General features: G+C 44.7%; 1 protein-coding gene across 1 annotated transcript in view; it reads right to left on the reverse strand.

Moving 5' to 3' along the window:
* Positions 1-23,589, reverse strand: part of ANKRD31 (ankyrin repeat domain 31) — a 120,427-nt gene that overhangs the window by 91,935 nt on the left and 4,903 nt on the right. Inside the window, 6 exon segments of the mRNA XM_054031607.1 lie at positions 187-372; positions 3,125-3,261; positions 3,637-3,929; positions 6,523-7,191; positions 14,774-14,817; positions 20,302-20,360. Of these exon segments, the coding sequence (XP_053887582.1) occupies positions 187-372; positions 3,125-3,261; positions 3,637-3,929; positions 6,523-7,191; positions 14,774-14,817; positions 20,302-20,360 (1,388 nt within the window).

The raw sequence follows: 23,589 nt of genomic DNA on the forward strand, positions 1-23,589 counted from the left end.
TACACATTTATTACCTGTCTTGTGAGAACTTACAAGGACTTAAACTAATAAGAATTCAAAAAAGTGGTGGATCAACTCTAAAACATCTTTCTGTTTGTGATCTGGTAGCATTAACATTTATCACTTATGCTTATATATTTGTTATAAAAGATATACAATTATCTTTTAACTGGAATTGAAACTTACCAGCATAATCCTGAGTATTTACATTTGCACCAACTTTTATAATTTTGCGTACAAGGTCTATATCATCTTCAGCAACAGCTTTATGCAGTAAGGTCTCACCAAAAAGATTTTTCCGATAGATTTTTGAAAGAGGAATGGAGGCAACAGGTGCAGTATTTGAAATTTTTTTAACAGAGGTTTGTTTTGCTGAAAAACATAAAATAAAGATCTGGTAAACTGAAAAAATATATTTGATTATTGTTTTGGCCTCAGCACTACAGTTAGCATACAAGTTTTCTGAAGAAAAATCTTGTCAACAGGAATTTTTGCCCAACTACTAACCTGCCAAAAACAGACATTTCAGAAAGTTGCTCCTTCAGTAAAATACGTAAACATCAATCTCACTTACTAAAGATTTTATTTAACCCCATAAACTTTGCACTAATCTCCTGATATCAAATAGGTTCAATGCACAGAATGAAAGAATATGGCTTTTAAACAGGGTTTTTTTTAAACTCTTGGCTGTCTACATTCTAGACAAAGTGCATTAATCATTTTCAACAAGTTTGATCAAATCTGCTATCCTGCGCTACAGTTCCTTGAAAGAAAAGCAGTCAATATATAGCTAGTTGCTTAGTCACTCTTCTCTTCCTTACCAAACCTATGACATCTATTAGCAATTATTTTATGTTTTGTGTTTTACGTATGTTTCTAAGTTTACAAAACAAAATATAGAAACAAACACTATTATTATACTTTGGAACAAATCCTGCTTTCCATTATGCACCCATGGAAGGATTCAAATGCAGTGGAACCATTTCTACTGTACTGGGGCACAAGACTACACTTTACCAACAGTGGGGAATTCTGCATGCTCCCTTCGTGCTGTGGAGAAGTGTTCCAGGGCTGCTGTCTATGCTGGAAGGCAGAAGGATGGGGATGGATTATGGCCAGGCAGGAGGCATGGCAAGGGCACGAGCATGGTTCATGCATTGTGCAGCTCCAATAGCTTAAAATTTTGCTCATGTGGGAGTAGAGAGCTACCCCTCTCCATATTCTGTGGTTGCAGGCTGCACAAGCAGCCTGGCTAGTTGTGGCTAAAGATTCCAATCTTCAAACTTTTGATATTTTTGAAATGGAGGAAAGTCCATGTACATGAGTGGTTTCTAACCTTTATACACACAAGATCACTTTTTGAATGTAAGTGCAACCCAGGACTTACTTGAATGTAAGTGCAACCCCGTCCCTTCCGAGGCTCTGGGGTGCAGGCTCTGGGCAAGAGGTTCGGAGTGTGGGATGGGGCTCCAGGCTGAGCCTGGGCACGGGGTTGGGGTGCAGGAGGGGATATGGGGTGCTGGCTCCAGGAGGGGGCTCAGGGCTGGGGTGCGGGCTCCCGCAGGCCGCACTTACCTCGGGCGGCTCCTGGTCAGTGGCGGCATAGTGGGCCTAAGGCAGGCTCACTGCCTGCCCCGGCCCCACACCACTCCCGGAAGGGGCCAATGCACCCCTGCAGCCCCTAAGGGGGGCACGTGGCTCCACGTGCTGCCCCTCCCTGCAGGCACCGCTCCTGCAGATCCCATTGGCCACAGTTCCCCATTCCCGGCCAATGAGAGCTGCCAGGGAGATGTTTGCAGGCAGGAGCAGCACATGGAGACCCCTGCTCCCCCTCCCCCAGGGCCATGGGGGCATGCTAGCTGCTTCCAAGAGCAGTGTGGGGCTGGGGCAGGCAGGGAGCCTGCCTTAGTGGCAGCCCCGCTGCAGCCAGAGATTGCGATCAACTGGTAGAATCTCCAGAATTGACCAGTCAATCGCGATTGACCGGTTGGTGAACACTGACGTACATTAATTTGCTCTATGCAATAGGATTTGGCCATATAACTACAGCCAATCATGATGAAAACAGAAAAATACATTTTATTTTGAGCATTTTGTTTTTAAAAAAACATTTTGCTCTTGAATGAAAACCTGTTGCTGACTTTATTTTAAATAAATATTAGTCATCTGATTAGAAAACCCATCATAAGCATGGTTATAGTGGAAATACTGACAACCCTTCATGAAAGCAACATGCTGGGTAGTGATAGATTTATAATTAACAACTTATATTATACTACTATTATAGTTCATATAACGTATACCTTCAAAAAAATTAAATATATTAAGTACACAGTTAAAGCCAAACTGGACTTGCATAAATGAAAATAATTATAACACTCCAATCTTAAAAGTAATTAGGGTTCCATTGTTAGGGGACGAAGGAGTCAGGAGGCCCAGGTTCAATTCAGTGTTCTGCCACAGACTTCCTGTGAACCTTGAGCAAGTCTCTTTACACCTCAGTTCCTCACATGTAAAATGGGAATAATAAGACTTCTCTACTTTACAGGAGTGTTGTGAGGATAAATATATCACAGAGTGTGAGGTGCACAGATATAACTGTGATGGAGGTCATAAAAATACATAAAATAGACTGAAACCTGCAATCTGCTCCATGGTGGTGAATTCCTGTGTATGCTGAGTCACACTGACTTCAGAGAGACTCTGCACAGGCAGAGTTTGCCTTTGCAAATCAGACTGTAGGACTTACATTTGCACTCTGGATCTATTTTTTGTTTTGTTTTGGTGTTTCAGAATATTCAGTCATTTCAATTATAATGTTACAAAATTAGATTTCCACCCCTGAATGTTTTTCTTAAATTTTATGAAGGATGTGTGTAAGCAAGTCAATTATTAGAGTCCGTACTGTAAGTAGTGAAATAAAAACTGGTACAAAGTATCGTAGATTATTATTAAAACTAATGTATATAAAGTTTTTAAAAAAGGTAGCTCATAAATGCACATTTCAGTGGCTTTGAAAATACCATCCAACAAATTTATACTTTTCTGGTTCAGTACATTTGTTTGAATCAGTTCAACAGTAGAGTAACTTATCTGGCAAATAAATGTCAGAATCATCTCTTACTAATTTTCTTTGCAAGCCTTTGGCTTTTCCTCATCTGCTCAACCTCGCTGTTTACATCCATAGTTGATCCTTGGTATGTACTGGCTTCCAGCTCTGATTGCTGTTCTTTGCTGTCCTTACAAGCAGAGTCTTGTGTTCTACTGATGAGAGATTTGTTCAGAATGAATAAAAATATTCACCACTTTATAAAACAATGTAATATTTATACTAGATTTAGAAGTAAACATTTAATTTGTAAAGGAGGTTTATAATTATGTGCAGATGCATACTTCTCATAATCACACAAACTTCAACAGGATTGTATGGAGTATAAATCAATGCAGAATATGACCTTGAGTGTTTTTAAGAAAATGTAAAATCTTCACCTTTCAGGTAACTTAAATGAACATTTACATAGTACAAATGAGGAATGAGTGGCATGTAAGTTTCATATTTATTAAATAAATTGGAAGAGAGAGATAAAGAGTTCATGCATGAAGAAAAGTAAGCTTTTTATGTTATATATGCCATACCCAAAATCTTTAGATGAAAGTTTATTTCCTGTTTCTTCGTCATTACTATATATTCTTTGGTGAGTTTCTTCTAGCATTTTATAACAACTGGAAGCTTCATCTATGTGCTTTCTAGTGCAGTTTTCTCTTAATCGAGTTGACCTCCTTAATATACAAGAAGTTGCTTTGGTAGTTTCTATACCCGAGGTATTCTCTATTGAACCGGAATTTCCTTCACCAGCTTGTTTGTCATAAGAGGCGACATTGCAATAATCAGAAATTATCAAATCCTGGTTCTTCTGCTTACCTACAAGCTGTGACAAAAAGTATTACTTCAAACTACTGGCAGTCAAGCTATTAAAAGAAATGCTGTGCCTGGATTATGGTGTGTGGTGTTAAAAGCAAAATGTCATTTAAGTTATACATGCACAGATAGATAGATAGAGACTTAGAATAAATAGATTACTTAATAACTGGAGTTCTACAAATATATTGCCTGCACAAAGGAACACACTTGGAGTTGTGTGCCATGCTATACAGGCCCTGGAACTACTAAGAACACCCAGCAAGGGAAGTGGATGGCTGAGGACATAGGGATGTAATGGGACAAAGACGTAAAGTCTGTGGATGAGATGGCTTTTTTAGCTGATGCCTTCTAGCAGAATCAGGCGTTTATTGAGGGCAGGCCACAGAAAGAGGGGTTTAAAACTGATGGAAAGGGAGGATCCCATTTTGCCCCTAGGAAGAGAGAAGGGGGTTGGGAGCCTAAACATTCTCTTACCCATAAACATTCCTCTAACCCTCATCCCAAATCTCCTGTAAAAGCAGAAGAGCCCAAAAGGTGCTATCAGTGTATTTCCACTGATCACCTGAGGAATAAATGTAGCACCTTGTGCTAAGAGGAAGCAGGCAACCAATAGCTCATGTTAGTTCTGCTGTCCTCAACACAGAAACCCTCCAAGCAATTGAAACCTATCATATTGGTTCTGTGAGGTTAGCCTCAGAGAAACAGGTGGCAGAGGGTACCCCAAATCCAGGTCCCAATTTTTCAGGATGCTATTTCTGATAAGTTTTTGGAAAGTAACTGTGTCTCTTTAAATCAAGATGCAGCTCCAATACCAGTAACAGCAGAGGAGTTGGGACCAGGAAACTGCCAGGTGGTAGTTTGTGAGAATACAAATGGCTCAACTGACAGAGAGGGGGGTGTCTTTCCCCACGCTGGTGAGACACAGAAAGCAATTATGGGAGAGCTGCTGGGAAAAGGTGCATCTGACCGAAGGGTAAACACACCTAGCCCAGAGAGCACAGATCACAGCCCTCTAGGGAGCAGGGAAGGACTCAGTGCTGGGAGGGGGAAACACTGGGTAACCCCAAAAGGGGAGCTGGATTTTCTGCATATATACAGTCCTGGGGTTGGGAGACCGCTCCCCAAAGGGCCAGCCAATGTGCAGGATCCCCCTGAACACCTATCTTGCCAGACCCTGAGGCACCAAAATTCCAGAAACATGATTAAATTAAGAGCCCACACAATGGGGAACAATGGAGGGAAGGAAAAGCCAGTGACTGATTACATGGGAGAGTGTCAAAGGACACCATGGGTAATGAACAAACTAACCTCAAACTACACTATCTGAACAGAGGGTGTGGTATCATAAAGATACTTGTAAACGCACATCTGTGATAAAAATTTTGGTATTAATGTTAAGTTTTGGGGATAAGAATTTTGACACGGATGTTAAACCTTATGATAATGCTACTTTTCAACTAATACCTGTAAACAGGTTTAAAGCTTATCACAGCAGAGAAACCATAAAACCATAAAAAATTTGGTTTGCTGTGTGTGAATGGGGAAACCGAGGCATACCGCCTCACGGCCTTAATGGCTGGATGCCAGGAGAACTATAACACAAACTGCCTTTGAGCTAGTCAGTGACTAACCCTCCTGCAGTAAACTAAGAGGAGAGGTGTAACACTCTGTACCTTGGGGAAACATCCAGCACCTCCATGTTATTCCTCGTAAAACGATTGTGTGGTATCCAATGCAAAGTTTGTCATGTCGGGTGTCTTTGGAAGGCTCATGATGTACTGAGCATGGCTGTTATAGTGATGTTATTATAATTGTTACAATAACGTTACAGTAATGTTATAGGTTATAAATTCATTTGCAAATTTAACACCATTAATCTGGGCTTGAATAAGGACTGGGAGTGGCTGGCTCATTACAGAAGCAGCTTTTCCTCTTCTGGAATTGACACCTCCTCATCTATTATTGGGAGTGGACTACATCCACCCTGATTGAATTGGCCCTGTCAACATTGGTTCTCCACTTGCGAAGTAACTCCCTGCTCTCCATGTGTCAGTATATAATGGCTGCATTTGTAACTTTCACTCTATGCATCTGAAGAAGTGAGGTTTTTACCCACGAAAGCTTATGCCCAAATAAATTTGTTAGTCTTTAAGGTGCCACCTGACTCCTTGTTATTTTTGTAGATACAGACTAACACGGCTACCCCCTGATACTTGATACAAAATAATCTTTTCAGCTAATCATGCTAGTTATTCTACAGGCTGAGAAGAGATTATTTCTATTTTTAAATATCTGTGAGATGCTTAGATACTATAACGATGGGGAACGCACAAGCAGATAGCATTGCATAGCATAGAATAGTATGAAGCAAGTAGACAAAGTTTACTAGGATTTCTCCATTCTAAAAAGTTCAATAACTGACGTGAAAAAGTAGAAAAGGATTAGAAGACTTTAAATAAAAAAAAGACTAATAAACCTGTAAATTCCAGACTCAATAATTCTGTACCAAGACTAATAACATCTTAGAAAAAATTAACTCTTCAGTAAAATATTGTAAGATACACAAAACATTTCAAATAGGTATTAAAACATGTACATACTTGTTCATCTAAAGTACACTGAAATGGAGCCTCTGTTAATGCTTTTATTTCTTCCAATTGCTTCACAGAAAATTGAGGTTCAAAACTGTTATCTGTTATTTGAGTGCAGTCATCTATCTGGAAAATACTGGATTCTGATCTCACATGTTCTTCTTCAGCATTAAGCTCTCTTTCCTTCCCTACTAATTGACAGACAGGCTGTACTACAAATTCTGAAAAGGAGTTCAGTGCTGTCAGAAGCTCTATTGGCAGGACATTGCTGTTCTCATCTACTGATACATCTACAGATAGAGCATCACCTTGACACTGTAACGTGTCATGCAAGGGGTTTATCATTTCTGGACTCTCTGAATCACTGACTGGTTTCAGCAAATCTCTAATTTCAAATTCATCACCCATTATACTTTGTACAGTTAATGTTTCCCTGGAAATCTTCTCTGATGTTGATGATAAAATAAAGTCAGGTATAGACTTCTCAAGAGAATTATCTTTTACCGTAATATCTATCTCAGTAATGGTCATAGTGGCACTTTGACAATCTTTTAAAACCCCTGGAAATACATTCCGTGGTGTCCATTCCTTTGGAGCCATTAATGTCTCTTTTACAACTGCACTTAACAGTAGGCTTCTTTCTGGAGAGTCATCTTCATCATTTAATCGATGTGAAATCTAAATGAAAAAATGTTCACAAAAATGGATACATGTTTCTAAAAACATGTAATGTACATTTACTTTACGGTTCATTAATACTCATAATATTAGGGTTACAATTTTTTGATAAAGCAAGCTACAAACCCCTAAGAATTTCCACAATGGAAAAATTCCCATTGACCTTAATAGGGGTTAGACTGTACCCTTAGTCATAAAGGCAGAATGAATTAAGTTGCTGACTCCCCTATTACTGAAGATCCAGGATAGGATGCAGAATAAATCTACCACTATTTTGAGATCAAAGGTCTCATCCTGTTCTCAGGGCATTCATGTCCCATGTTAATGCTCAGGATGATTTCTCTTCCTTTTTTAGCACGACATTAAATTGTTATGTAGTCAAAGCAAATAGTAGAAGTGCGGACTACTGCAGATACAATATATGTATGTTTTGTTTTAAATCACATGCAACTACTGACAGGGTGCAGAAAGTTTGTCCCACATCCAACGCTGAATATTATGCAAAAAGTAGGGTAAATATAGTTATTTAGACTCATTGACTTTAAGGCAATAAGAGACAATCATGATCATCTAGTCTGACCTCCTGCACACTGCAGGCCATAGAACCTCACCCACCCACTCCTATAATAGAACCTTAACCTCTGGCTGAGTCACTGAAGTCCTCAAATCATGATTTAAAGATTTCAAGTTACAGAGAATCCACCATTTACCCTGGTTTTACCTTCAATTGACCCATGCCCCATGCTACAGAGGAAGGCAACAAAAATAAAATAAAATAAAATAAAAATCAACCCAGGGTCTCTGCTAATCTGACCTGGGGGGAAATTCCTTCCTGACCCCAGATATGCAGTCAGTTGAACCCTGAGCATTTTGGCAAGACCCACCAGCCAGACACCTGGGAAAAAATTCTCTGTAGTAACTCAGAGCCCTCCCCATATAGTGTCCCATCACTGCCTGTTGGGGATATTTGCTACTAGCAGTCACAGATTGGCTGCATGCTATTGTAGGCAGTTTCATCAGTTTTATAGTCATTTTCGTCATGACACCAATAGATGTGCCTGTGACAGACTGACAATAGTGTCCTGTAATATCCTGAACAAACCTTATGGAATTTAGATAAACGTTACTGAATTAAGCTAATCCTTACTGAATTAGGTGTAACACCTTTGGTTTCCATTGTACAGTCAAACCCCGCAATAAGGCGCCCCGCCATAATGCGAAACGCATATAATGCGATCACAATTTGGCCCCCGTTTAAGACATACAGTAATACAGTGCTGTATGTACCAGTGGTCCCCAACGCCATGACGCCTGCCAGGCAGGGGAGAGAAGTGCCAGGCAGGGGAGAGAAGCTGCGGCCCCGCGCCTGCCAGGGACAGTGAGCACCGGCGCCCGCAGCCCTGTTGTTCTCTGTCCCCGGCAGGCACGGGGCCATGGCTTCTCTCCAGCTTCAAGAGGAGCCGCAGCCCCACCAGCCGGGGACAGAGAACAACAGGGCTGCGGGCGCCAGTGCTCACTGTCCCTGGCCGATGCGGGGCCGCGGCTTCTCTCCCCTGCTGGGCACTAGGAGCACTAGGCGGCACACATCAATGCACCGCCTTGGGGACCACTGACGGGCTTGAAACCCCACTATACCACGACCCCGCATTTAGCGCGATGTAATTTTTTGGACCCCAAACATCGCGGTATAGCGGGGTTTCATTGTATTAATAATAATAATAATAATAATAATGGAGATATCCCATCTCCTAGAACTGGAAGGGACCTTGAAAGGTCATCGAGTCCAGCCCCCTGCCTTCACTAGCAGGACCAAGTACTGATTTTGTCCCAGATTCCCAAGTGGCCCCCTCAAGGATTGAACTCACAACCCTGGGTTTAGCAGGCCAATGCTCAAACCACTGAGCTATCCCTCCCCCCCCTACAATTTGTCATAACTATAAAGGGAAGGGTAATAGCTGTCCTGTGTACAGTACTATAAAATCCCTCCTGGCCAGAGACTCCAAAATCCTTTTCCCTGTAAAGGGTTAAGAAGCTCAGGTAACCTGGCTGGCATCTGACCTAAAGGACCAATAAGGGGACAAGATACTTTCAAATCTTGCGGGGTGGGGGGGGGGAAGGCTTTTGTTTGTGTTCTTTGTTTGGGAATGTGTTCGTTCTCGGGACTGAGAGGGACCAGACATCAATCCAGGTTCTCTACATCTTTCTAAACAAGTCTCTCCTATTTCAAACTTGTAAGTAAATAGCCAGGCAAGGCGTGTTAGTTTTCCTTTGTTTTTCTCAACTTGTAAATGTACCTTTTACTAGAGTGTTTATCCTTGTTTGCTGTACTTTGAACCTGAGACTAGAGGGGAGTCCTCTGAGCTCTTTAAGTTTGATTACCCTGTAAGGTTAATTTCCATACTGATTTTACAGAGATGATTTTTACCTTTTTCTTTAATTAAAAGTCTTCTTTTTAAGAACCTGATTGATTTTTCCTTTTTTTTTAAGATCCAAGGGGTTTGGATCTTGATTCACCAGGAGTTGGTGAGAGGAAGGAGGGGAATGGTTAATTTCTCCTTGTTTTAGATCCAAGGGGGTTGGATCTGTATTCACCAGGAGTTGGTGAAAGGAAGGAGGGGGAATGGTTAATTTCTCCTTGTTTTAGATCCCAGGGGGGTTGGAACTGTACTCACCAGGGAGTTGGTGAAAGGTTTCTCAGGCTTCCCAGGGAGGGAAATGGTGGCAGCAGAACCAGAGCTAAGCTGGTAGTTAAGCTTAGAAGTTTTCATGCAGGCCCCTACATTTGTACCCTAAAGTTCAAAGTGGGGATCCAGCCTTGACACAATTATATATGTGTTTTGTGGAATTGTATGTTCCTTCTCTAGTAGGAGGGGGATGCTAATGTACTTCTTCCATTATTGTCCTCTGACCAGGGCCTGCTCTAACTTTTTTGCCCCCCCAGGCAAAAAAGAAGAGCGCCACCCCGCCGTAAACCCCACCCCCAGCGCTGCACCGCCGCCCCCGCCCCCAGCACCGCACCGAGCCAGGCTGGGCCGCCCAAACCCCTGGCGCGCTGGGCTGCTCAAACCCCCGCCCCCTCCGAGCGCCACACTGTGCCGTACCACCGAACCCCCCCACCCCCCAGCGCCGCACCGCCCAAACCCCCGCCCCCCTGAGCACCGGGCTGGGCCGCCCAAACCCCCGCCCCCGAGGGCAACGCCGTGCTGCCCTAACCCCCGGAGCGCCGGGCCGCTCAAACCCCCGCCCCGAGCACCGCGCCGGGCCGCCCAAACCCCCAAAGCGCCGGGCCACCCAAACCCCCGAGCGCCGGGCTGGGCCGCCCAACCCCCCTCCCCAGTGCCGGGCTGGGCCGCTGAAGCTCCCCCTCCCCCGTGCCGCGCCGCCGAAACACTCCCCACGCTGCCCGGCCGAAACAAAAAAAACCACCCTCGAGTGCCGCCCCGCCAAACAAAAAAAAACAAAAACACCGCGACCGCCCCCCGCCACCCCAACATTGGCTGCCCCTTCTAAGGTGCTGCCCCAAGCACGTGCTTGGTCAGCTGGTGCCTGGAGCCAGCCCTGCCTCTGACACCACCCCCTTGGAAAGGTACACATATGCTAGTTCAAACTGGATTCTCCAGGGACCAACAGACAAAGAAATGATTTTTAGATAAACAGCCTGGTTTTAAACTGGCTCAGGGCCTTCTTTCTAATCCAGCAAATGGGCAGGACCTCTAGTCCACAGAGGGCCCCAATCCTTAAAGAAGGGTTAGCAGGACTGGGCCTACTGAGGCCCATAAGACTGTGTGCTTGTTCTGAGCAGAAGCTGTGATGAACTTGTAACCACAAAAGAAACCCCTTCGGTGGGTTTGGAAGGACTGCTCCAGAACCCATGTTGTGGTAGGGGTAATCTCTGGTAAGCTTATAAATGTGTGTGTAGGTTCTTTTACTGTTTTTAATATGGTTTTTCTGTAGTGCTTGTACCGTAAGAATAATATAGGCTTACACTGAAAGAATTGTTTAGAAGAAATTTATAATTTGACAATAACGCTTATCAGTCTCTGAACAGAAAACAAGCAGGTATGTTTGTGCAGCCTGCCAGTGCCTCTGCAGTGAACAACAGAGTGAAGGCAGGGAACTGCACAGACTGGAAATACCACCCCCAGAAGGGAGAGAGACATGGGACTTCACCTAAGAAAGGCAGTGACTGGGGAGCTGGAAACCTGAGAGCAGGTGCCCTAGTTGGACCATTGAGGGGAAATACAGGTGCAGTTGTCCTGAACTGTGACAGTGCCTGTTCTTCAATCAATGAAAATACAGAATTTTTTCTCCTTCCTATGAAGGATTGTCTGAAATTTCTGAACCAGGTACCTCAGAGGACTGACATGCTTACAGTTTTTACCAACATTGTATTTTTCACTGCTCATACTGTTGCCCCAACATTGTATTTTAGGGTAAATTTCTTTCAAGAGATTTTTTAAAATCTTTTGTTGCCAACACATGGCAAAATTGTATAGAGCAACAGCATTTTAATATTAGCAATATAAATCTGATTAACCACACTGTCAATTAAAAGTATAATAAAACAACAAGAGGACAAGATCACTGAGGAGAAGAACTTTCTTCATAGCAATTTATGGATTTTAAGAACAAACTTGGAACATGCAGTCCTTTAGAGAGACTAAATTTAAACATTATGATATAATCCAGTAACCAAGGATGCAAATTAAAAGATCTATTGGCAAATTAGGAGGGAGGAGAAACAAATTTGTTAAGTAACGGGAAAATTACTACTGTCATATGATAAATATGATTTCCAAAAGAGACTAAGAATATACTTAAAATGTTATAATTATACAACAGTTTAAGGGACTGAGACAAGGAGGGATACTGAAAAGATAATTTGATCCAATTTAAAGAGATGCATTTTATAATATGGAGAATTCACAGTTACTGCAAAAAAGGGCTTGATCCTGCACCCATACAGTGTATGCGCAGGAGGGTTAATTGAAGAAGAATTATGGCTTATGAAACACCAACAATGGGCAACCTTTGTGAGATAAGAATAAAGATTACTGCAAGATACTAGGGCATAAGGAAACTCAGAAAACAGAGGAATGGTAGAATAAACAGTCAGGAATACTACTTTGTCAAAATCAGTAAAACCCAAATATGACTTGTTTAAGGATGTCAATGTTCTATTAAATTACAAAATCTTGACAAACAATTTGTCTTGAAGTTTCACAGTTCTAGCTGCAAAACTGGCAAGCTTGAGATAGTCAAGGTGTCTGTGCTGGGAAGACTGTAATGGCTATCAGTTTCTCTTGCTACAGTTCTTTCTGGACCATTTTGACCTGTTCATCAAATAGTGCAAGAGATCAGAAAATACGAACAAATATAATTTACTATAGTAACTGGGAGTCTCAGGTACAAGAAAAAGCAAACTCACAGGAGCTAAAGCAATATAAAGGAGCCTTTTACTCCTACTAGTTTGTCAGATATCATCTCTGGAAATTCTCCCTAGACACTGGAATTCCTAGTTCTCCTAGTATCTTTAGGTTTTACAACCTCCTTTGAGACTATTAATCATTGGCATTCTGTTTCAGGAACTTTCATATTGAATTTTATTCCACTGAATCAACTCTGAAATATAGGGAAGTTTTACTTGATGAAATTTGTTAGTACACCTCTACCCCGATATAACGCTGGCCTTGGGAGCCAAAAAATCTTACCGCGTTATAGGTGAAATCGCGTTATGTCGAACTTGCTTTGATCCGCTGGAGTGCGCAGCTTCCCCCGCCCCCAGAGTACTGCTTTACCGCATTATATCCAAATTCATGTTATATCGGGTCGCGTTATATAGGGGTAGAGGTGTATCAATATTAGTATGTACTGTAAAGAAAAGAATCTCCTGGCTTTGTTTATGATATGATTACTTACTCATATAGTTTAATCTGTTACAAGATATATGTTTCACTATATTGTCTTTAGTATTTTCTGTTGGGAACTTTAGAAGATTCTGTTATTTTCCAAATGTTAATCTCACTCAGAATCTATGAAGAAAGTAAATTCTATTTATATGAAACTTTAACAGCTTTCTTTTGGATGCAAATTTTGCTTCACCCACTTTATATAATTTAAACAAGGTGGCAATCCTTGTATGAAAAAAATGTGTCTTTAGTCCTCCCAAATAAACAGAATAACCTGTGGCTAAAAAAAAAAAAAAAAATCAATGGTAAATTATTTATCTGTGTATGTGGCACAGACTTTGTCTTTTGTTACTTGACTGTAGAGTATAACTCTTCTATGGAAAATGGCTTGCACAAATTACAGATTCATATCAGAAGTACAAATATGCTAGTGAAGTGATCATAAGCAAGGATTCACACAGCATGCGTGATAACACAGGAATCTTTGGATTCAACACCACAGACAAAAGAGATGCAAAATGCATCTCTCTGAACCAGCAAGGGCCAAGGTTCTAGAGAATGATTCACTCCTCAAGCAAAATTAGGCCATTTTATCACCAGCAGCCTCCATCATTGGTTTGTCAATCAGGAAAAGCTCTAAGTTTAGCTAACTTTTTGGATTACTACACACCCGTTGAAGGGAAAATTGCAACCACTTTAAGTAACTACAAGTCTGCCAGCAGGAGAGGTTTCCTAGGGCCTCAGCATCTAGATCAACAGTGATTCTGGCCCATTAAAGAAAGCCACACTGTTTACAAGTTCATGTCTATTTCAGCTTCAGACACAGCTCTTGCAGTAAGATATTGTCCATCACCAAACTGCTTTCAACCTATATTCAGGGCCGGTGCAACCCATTAGGCGACCTAGGCAGTCGCCTAGGGCACTAGCATTTGGGGGGCAGCATTTCGGGTCCTTTGGCGGCGGAAGGATCTTCAGCCGCCCCAGTCGCCATCGGCATTTAGGCAGGAGGAGCTGGGGCACGGGGGTGCAGGGAGGGCCACCTGCAGCAAGTAAGGGGGGAAGGGCGGCACGCAGGGGAACCGCTCCCCGCCCCAGCTCATCTCTGCTCTGCCTCCTCCCCTGAGCACGCCGCCCCGCTCTGCTTCTCTCCCTCCCAGGCTTGCGGCGCCAAACAGCTGATTGGCGCCGCAAGCCTGGGAGGCGGGAGAAGTGGAGCAGCAACGGCGTGCTCAGGAAGGAGGTGGAGCAGAGGTGAGCTGGGGTGGAGAACTGCCACACAGTTCCGCGGGCCGGGGGAAGCTGCCGCGGGGGGGGGGGGGCACCTCAGGACGGAAGGGGGGAGCTGCTGCAGGGGGGGCGCCTCAAGGCGGGGTGTGGTGGGGAGCTGCCACGGGGGGAGAGGGACGCCTTAGGGTGGAGAGCTGCCACAGGGCTCGGGGAGGGCGCAAGGTGGAAGTTTCGCCTAGGGCGCGAAACATCCTTGCACCCTCCCTGGTTATATTATGCATCTGTATTAAGAACATGTGCTAGAGAGTGGATTAGGCCAAATCTGGTATTTTTGCTTTAAATATTCAAAACATGGAACCTCATTGTTTCCCCAGAAAATATTCTGTAAGTGCTAATTAAATCAAATCAAACTGTTGACATGCATTCTGTTGTATGAATACACTCACCTTTCTCTCTGTTTTCAGAAATCCAGACATGTCAGTATCTAAACCTATAATGATGGTAAATAAAATAATATTTTTCAAATTTACTGTCACTGAATTGCACTTTTAGAGCTTCTCAGCCTTTTCTGATTAAGCGGCCCCTGGGTGTTATAAGATGTTGAAGTTTCAAATTCCCTTCACACTTATAGTGACATTAGAAAAGGTTCAGAGAAGGGCAACTAAAATGATTAGGGGTTTGGAACGGGTCCCATATGAGGAGAGATTAAAGAGGCTAGGACTTTTCAGCTTGGAAAAGAGGAGACTAAGGGGGGGATATGATAGCAGTATATAAAATCATGAGTGATGTGGAGAAAGTAAATAAGGAAAAGTTATTTACTTGTTCCCATGATACAAGAACTAGGGGCCACCAAATGAAATTAATGGGCAGCAGATTTAAAATAAATAAAAGGAAATTCTTCTTCACATAGTGCACAGTCAACTTGTGGAACTCCTTGCCTGAGGAGGTTGCGAAGGGTAGGACTATAACAGCGTTTAAAAGAGAACTGGATAAATTCATGGAGGTTAAGTCCATTAGTGGATATTAGCCAGGATGGGTAAGGAATGGTGTCCCTAGCCTCTGTTTGTCAGAGGGTGGAGATGGATGGCAGGAGAGAGATCACTTGATCATTGCCTGTTGGGTTCACTCCCTCTGGGGCACCTGGCATTGGCCACTGTCAGTAGACAGGATACTGGGCTAGATGGACCTTTGGTCTGACCCAGTACGGGCTTTCTTATGTTCTTCTTTCTTGAGATGGTCCCTGGCTAAAGCTAACTGAGTTTAGTGACGGAAGCTCTATTTAACAACAAAATATTTTCTAACTTAATTATATATTTTATTATTACTTTTACCTCCTGTTTTCTTATATCTGTGACCCATAGTTCTGTGCCTTCAAAGGTTACCAATCAACTACCACCATCTGTTTCAGGGAATGGAGCATATTTCTCACACCCTCCACACTCAGTCAGCTCTGTTGCCCACTTCCTCCCCTTTTAGGGGTGTCTTGAGCCCTGGGAGTGCTAGGAAGGCGCACTGGGGCCCACAGGCACTGTGATTCTCACCCCCTCCCTTCCCTTTGCACATCCCTGGAACATCCAGGCACAGTCTGACCCATAATTTTATTAAGCAGTGCTACCACAGTAAACTCAGCTTCAATCTAGAACTATATCAATATCTTAGGAAAACCATGAATAGTAATTATTTTATAACAAACTTGCAAAAGTTATACAGTCCCAACGTTACATGAAAAATAATGTAACCTGAACTCGAGTCCAGGACATCTCTGAAAAAGGAAGCAAGGGCCAGATTTTTAAAGGCACTTAGGCACAGGGGCATCATTTAGGGGGGCCAGGGAAACTCTAGTCTCCCCTACCCCCAAGTTTCATGCCAGAGGTCTACTCACCCTAGCCCCAGACGGAGGTGTTTTAACTGCAACACAGCTAAGCCTGAGTGTAATTTGGGAACAGTACAGCCTCTGGGGCAGGGAGTTTGTTTATAAACAGAGGCAGGGTGATTAACAAAAAGCACCACTGCACCTTTCTGCCGCCCCAGCCCTGGGTCACTGGTAACTTGCTCCCAGGGCGGGTCATTCAGCAAGAATTTTGGATGTGCACAGAACACAGACAGGATTGGTTCCCATATGGTTACAGAACTGCAGTAAAGTGGAACAATTTTCAGCTTGTGTGATTGAAGGCTATCTGGATGCATATTATAAGACTGTCCCACATAAATGAGGAAAAGTTGAGGTGCCTTTATTATTCTTTTGTTCCATTCTTTGTTTCTATGGGGAATTTGCCAATGCAATATCACTGTCTTCCTTTTAAACAAATAAAACTAAACCTTAAAATAAATAATAATAATAATTTAAAAAAAGCTATTGAAAATAAGAATTCCAGTCCTAATAACTACTGGGAAGCATTTCTTGCTCAATTTATTCTACTTTTTCTACAGCAAGTTACAGTGGATCAGTATATTTGATTTGGGAGAAATGAAGTAACAGCTGCCCAAATTGATCTGGAGCACTCCTGAATTTTGAGGATGTTCAAATCTGGAAGGCAGATGCTGGATTCCCTTTCTGAATATTAGCGAAATCTGGAAAAGAAAAGTCAATTTCTGCTTCCATGGCTCAGAAGTGTAAATCCTCCTACGTGCCTGGTACTGTATCTAAAGCTGCCCAGTCTAGTAGAGCTTCCCCTCCCTTACTTTTCATTTTAAATTCTAGTGGGAGCCACGTACCTGCCTTGCTAGGCTTCAGATAGAGAGAAGCAATGTCCATTTAGTCCACCCAATTCTTTCTTTGGGGGAGAGCCCAAGGCTGGGGCGGCAGGCGGTGCAGGTGGGGGCCAGAGCTGGGGCGGCAGGGAGTGTGGGTGCAGGGGGGGGAGAAGAGCCCAGGGCTGGGGCGGCAGGGGGTGCGGTTGGGGGCCAGGGCTGGGGCGGCAGGGGGTGCAGGTGGGGGCCAGGGCTGGGGTGGCAGGAGATGCGGGTGAGGGGAGAGCCCAGGGCTCGGGCAGCAGGGGGGAGCAGGTAGGGGCCAGAGCTGGAGCAGCAGGGGCTGTGGGCAGGGTAGAGTCCAGGGCTGGGGCAACACAGGGGTGCAGGGGGAGCCCAGGGCTGGGGTGGGAGGGCGGCAAAAAACTAGAGCTGGCTCTGTCCCTACCATTTACAGCAAGCTGCAGCATGAAGTTTCAGTTCCACATTCCTTCCCCCTCCCTTTCCTGTTAATTGCTGCCAAGGGAATGCTGGGAAATGTAGTTCTTTCCCTGCTCCAGGGCTGGCTCTATAGGCAGGGAGCTAACCAAGGAACTACAGCTCCCAGGGCTCCCTGTTAGTTCTCAGCTCCCATGCTGGATCCTTGCGCCCCTGCAAATTCGCCGCCCCAAGCACCTATTTGCTTTGCTGGTGCCTAGAGCCGGCCCTGAAGAAGGGCAACAGAAATGATTAGGGGTATGGAACACCTTCCGTATGAGCAGAGATTAAAAAGACTGGGACTTTTCAGCCTGGAAAAGAGATGACTAAGGCGGGGTATGATAGAGGTCTATAAAATCATGAATGGTGTGGAAAAATTGAATAAGGAAATGTTATTTATTCCTTCACATAATACAAGAACAAGGGTCACCTAATGAAATTAATAGGCAGCAGATTTAAAACAAACAAAATAAAGTCTTTCTTCACAGACAACCTGTGGAACTCTTTGCTGGGGGAGTTGTGAAGAACAAAACTAAAGCAGGGTTCCACTAAGAACTATATACGTTTATGGAGGATAGGTCCAACAACAGCTATTAGCCAGAGTGTGCAGGGATCCAACACCATGTTATGCATATCCCTCGCCTCTGTTTGCCAGAATCTGGGAATGTGTAGGAGCCAGAAGGGGGACATGCTGCTGCTTCTGGGAGCTGATTGAGATAAGTGCTGTCCGGAGCCTGCACCCCTGACTCCCTCTTGTACCCCAACCCCCTTCCCTAATCGCCCTCCTGCCCTCTGAGCCCAGAGCACCCTCCTGCATCCCCAACCCCTCATTTCCTGCCCCACCCCAGAGCTCACACTCCCAGCTGAAGCCCTCACCCCCCCCCAGCACCCCAACCCCCACCCCCATCCAAAGCCCCTTCCCACACCCTGAACTCCTAATTTCTGGCCCCACCTCAGAGCCCTCACCCTCTCCCGCACCCCAACCCCCAATTTCATGAGCATTCATGGCCCGCCATACTATTTTCATACCCATATGTGGCCCGTGGGCCAAAAAGTTTGCCCACCCCTGCACTAGACCTCACTCCCCTCTCAGAGCTGAGATAGAACCCAGGAGTCATGACGGGGTCTCTCTCCCCACAGAGTTAGTAACAATGTAAGAATATACATTAAAATTTTAAACCTAACCAGTGTCCCTTAAGTGACTTGCCACAAGACGTGAGAACATGCGAGTATTAAAGCTGAATGGGTCTAATATTTATTTCATTTTCTTTTTTTATATAGGAATTAGATACAGGGCTCCTGTCAGTTAATTGCTAAGTTATCTGCCAAAAAACTAGAGCTTTCACGCCCCTGGAATAACAGTTAAAGTTGGATCCCGCTTCCAAAATCTGTAATGCTGCCCCTGCTTAGGCACTGTCCCACTCAGCATGTCTCCCACAGGGTTCACCACCTAGCGGAATTTTGAGAGCCAGGATAGGTGCCAGTTAGATACTTTTCTCCCTATTCACTTAGATGGGGACCATCTAAGCAGCTACATACGGGACTTTAAAAAGCTGAAATGAGTGCTGCCCTGCTTAACTGGACATCTTCTTACTCAAGCAAGGCAAGCTTGGAACTCTGCAAAGCGATGAGAGGCTGACCGGCCCTTACACACGTCTGACTGCTCCACGGCCATTTCCACTATCTAGTACAGCACTGGAAAAGAGAAAATACTTTTTATTCCCCTCCCTCTGGAGTCCCCCTGAGCATTCCTAGGAACCCTAGCCACTTGATAAGACACACTCCACTTCCCTGCTCCCAGCCAAAAGCTAACCACAGCCACAGGAACAGGACAGAAACAGTGGTGAGCTGAGCTTCCCACCATGCTTTCATGTCAGCATTCTGGAGGGTGGGGAAGGAGCAAATGTTGAGAAAGGGAGGGAGGCACTCCATGCCACGCCAGCACACACTAATCCAAGTCCCTTTGTCCATAGCCTCAGACGGTTCCCAGCAACTCCTGGAGGAAGTCAATTTCAACAATATCCCCAAGCATATAAAAGATAGCTTTCATCATCTAGCTGGGTTGATGGCACCCTGAATTTATGCTCTGGATATACTCAAGCGCTTAGTGGATCCCCAGTTGCTATAGGAATGCAAGGGGACAATCTTCTATGAGGGTGGAAGGAACAGGAAAAAGTCCTGCCTCTTCATTTAGTCCTGGCCTTAGAGAATATGTTAATAGGAAAAAGACATGAAAATCCCTCAAATATACAGGAAGAAAGTAAGAACTACCATCACTAAACTTCTAAAGTGACCCAGATGGGTCCTGGTGCCATTATCCCAACCCTGCAACTGATCTGAGCAAAACCTTACCCACCCTCCTTTCCTATCTTCTCCACTAGGACGCTCATGGACACCCATCCATTCCTTACTCACCCTTGCTCCAGACCACAGTTACTGGGTTACAAAGCAACAACCATTTGCTGTGGGGGAGTGGCAGCACTTAGGACACCAAGGCTTAGGTATTTCAATGCCAATTGGCAGGAAAACAGTCACCCAGGAGGGTTAGGCAACAGCTGACCAGTGGATTTAAAAATACCATGGGCATGTAAATGGTGGATTTAGCCATTTAATTCTTCTTTAGGTACCTAAGTACCTTTAAAAATCTGCCCCTCTGGTCTCAAATGTCACATATCTATATCCTAAATAAATCTATACGTATACTCATTTACAGTTTCTCAGTTGTTTCTGCCAAATTTAGAGAGACTGTATTTTAGGTTGTTTTTTACAATATAAAACATACCTACAGAGTAATTTTGCTCTCTACCTACTGAGGCGTTTAGTGGAAGACCAGGCTGAGAAATCTTTGTAGTAAATGCTGCACCCCTAAAAAGAAACAAATATAATTTTAAAAATTTGCCATTCAAGGAGCAATGCACAAAAATACTTTGCCCGTTCTCATGGGCTACGCCTTTCCCTGGGTCAGCTGCTGCCGACCTGCCGCCGGACCCTGGGCCGCAGTGGCCCTGCCCCTTCCCCAAGGCCCCCACCGTCTGTTGCTGCCTGCCTGCTGCTGCTCGCCGTGTCTCTCCTCCTTGGGGGCGGGAGAGTGAGGAGGGAACATGATGAGCCAGTGGTGGGCGGGAGGGTCTGGCGGGGGAGTGAGGCAGCTCGCTCGGCCGTGCACTGGGGCTGGCCGGCCATGGGAGGGGAGGCTGGCCAGCCATGGGGGGCGGGGGATGCTGGCCGGGGCCGGAGGCTCAGCCTGGTGTGATTGGGGCTGGACTGGCGGGGTGGGGGGAAGGGGACAGCAGCCTGGCGTGGCTGGGGTGGGCAGGCTGTGGGGCTCCGCTTGGTATTGGGGCGGGGGGGTTTGGGCTCCGGCGTGCGGGTGGGTGCAGCCTCGGGCAGAAGAGTCGCGGCCAGCAGGCTAGCCTCCCCAAAGCAGGGCTTCACCCACCACCCATACACATTCTGGTACTTTGGACAAAATTTTCAGCCTTGTAAAGGGTCAACATACAACAGTTTGCTACTTTAATTACCAACTTATTCAGTGTAAACACAGCACTGGATTAGTTTTGATTAAAAAATAACAAGTTTGTTTAACTATAAAGAGATTTTAAGTGAGTACAAGTACAAGATATTAAAGTCAGAAATGGCTACAAGAGAAATAAAGATAGAATGCTTTCTAGTCGCTAAAACTGAAACTAGACTTGGATCAAGATAAAATCCTTACCACATGTCCCCAGCAACCTTGCTGACCAAATTCTCAGGTCAGAACCCCTCCCAAAGTCCAAAGGCTGGTTCCTGTCTTCTTAGGTGAGAGAGAGAGAGAAAGAATCTGGGGTGCTTTTGCCCCTTGCTTTTATAGTCCAGGCACCTTTTGAAATGCATTTTCCTGAGGGTTACCCCTAGATAAAGTTCCTTCCCGCTGTGAGGAATATGGAATTTCATGATGAAAGAGATTCCACACTGCTGCTTGCTAAATTGCAGATCAAGCTGTTCCTGCCTCTGGCTCATTGCCAAAGAATGACCACTTGACAGATGATTGCCAATCAACTTTCAGGACACCTGACTATCGGCATTAGCTTGTCCTTTGTCTTTGTGGAACAGGTTTACCCTCTTCCCAGACTTATCTGGTAAACACATTTAGGTCATAATTTCAGCTTATGTTCATAACTTTACATATAATGTTGCTACACAGATTTCACCATGATATTACTGATCAGTGAGTTATTAGTTTTCAAACAATACCTCACAAGGCATATTTTACACAAAGATTATTACAGTAGTGTGTAGGACAGAGGTCCCTAAACTGTGGATTGTGCCCCCCCCCCAGGTTAACACAGAGGAACATTCAGGGCCAGGTGGCGGGCCAGGCCAGCCCCCACAGAAGCAGGGAAGAAGCACCACCCAGCCCCCAGTCGTGGCCCTGGCTCCCAAGCCCCATGCCTGACTCCCGTCCCCAGCCTCGGTGCGGTTCTGAACCCAGCTGGGAGCCTGGCTGCGGCTCTACTCCTGACTCTGCTCCTGGCCCCGCCCCCCAGCCTTGGCTTCAGCACCAGCCCCACCCCCAGCTGTGGCCCCAGCCTCATCCCCTTTACCCCTGTCTGTGTCCCCCACCGCAGAGCTGCGGCTTCAGTCCTCGCCTTGGGGGGGCAGAGGGGCATGAACAGAGGGAAAAGGGGCACAACCCTCAAAAGTCTGGGGACCACTGCTGTAGGGTGTGAATACAGGGGTGCATTCAGTCACAATGTGCAATACCAATGGGACCAAATCGTTGAGTCCTCTTCATCAACCAGGTAGGCAGGTAGTAGCCCAACCAGATGCAGGATTTTTGTGGCCAGGAGCTTCACCAGTGGAGAACTTCCAGAGCTGGGAAAACATATGATCAGCTTACACTATGTTGAGCTTCTAGTTACTTTAAGACTGATTGTTCCATGAGGTATCCTACATAGATGCTTATACTGGTTTTGCCACATCACAGAAAACAAGTAATGCTGCAAGAGAAATTAGTTTTGGTGATGTGGTAGCCACCAATATGGATTGCTAATTCTGACCTGCAGACCACACCCAAAGAAGAGAAAAGTAACTACAGAGATGTTAAAATAGGCATGGCTAAAATGACAGTAGGGAAGAAACTGGAAGAGCAAGGGAGGAAGATGTGTCAGAGCCTGCTGGAGTCTGGAAGAGAACTTCCAGAGAACTTACTGAATTCATCCACTGAGGCCATACCACGCTCAGCAAAGGGCCTGGCCGATGCCAACAACATGGCCACCACTCAAGTACAGTTCGCTCAAAGCCTGTCTGAGCGGAAGAGATCTGCAAGGAAGGAGGAGTGCAGATAGAAGGTCTGAACTTGCAGGAAAGGATATACAGTATCTACGCCCTTTAGTGAGGTTCTTTGAACAGGATGAACAGGAACTTGGATTTGCAGACCTATTCAGTTCAGGCAAATCAGACTAAGTTTAGCAGACATGCAGGGAGTGCCACCAGACTTCAAGTCTGGCTTTTGGGTGTGGGTAGAAGTTGGGGAGAGGGATCTCCTAGCTAAGGCTGAGCCGTCTGCAGGAGAAAACTGGAGCATGTTTGGAGAACTATTTTCACTTTGTGTAAAATGAGGCATGGGTACCACAAGTCACATTTGGGTGCTCCCTGAATCGCCAGGCTGTGGAGACCAACACTAGAAAGGCCACTTTCTATGCCAGGAGACAAAGTTGAATGTTGAGAATGGGCTCAAATGTTTCAGAACAGAAGTCATTTAGTATCAGGTTTGGGCTCCAAATTGAACAAACTTAACAGGAGGCCTAAGGTAAGAAACTACTCTAAGGAACTTGGTTGGGAGCTCATTAAAAACCTTCCATGGAACTCCTAAGGGTGCTGCTAAAGGATGAGGCCCAAACCATAAAAGATGAAGGCCCTTTCTCAAGCCCATCCAGATGAACTCTGCTAATCTAGCATTAGCAGATTTTCTGGTTTAGGTCCCAGGGAAGAGAAAAAGATACACAAGATTCTGTAGTAAGAGAGGGAAGCATCCTTCAGGGCATAAGCCTGCAGCAATCAAGAATGAGCTTTTTCTGCCAAGTATATACCAAAAACAACTGGATAGGTGCAT

Source organism: Malaclemys terrapin, chromosome 6, assembly GCF_027887155.1.
Source record: "Malaclemys terrapin pileata isolate rMalTer1 chromosome 6, rMalTer1.hap1, whole genome shotgun sequence".
Lineage (NCBI taxonomy): Eukaryota > Metazoa > Chordata > Testudines > Emydidae > Malaclemys > Malaclemys terrapin.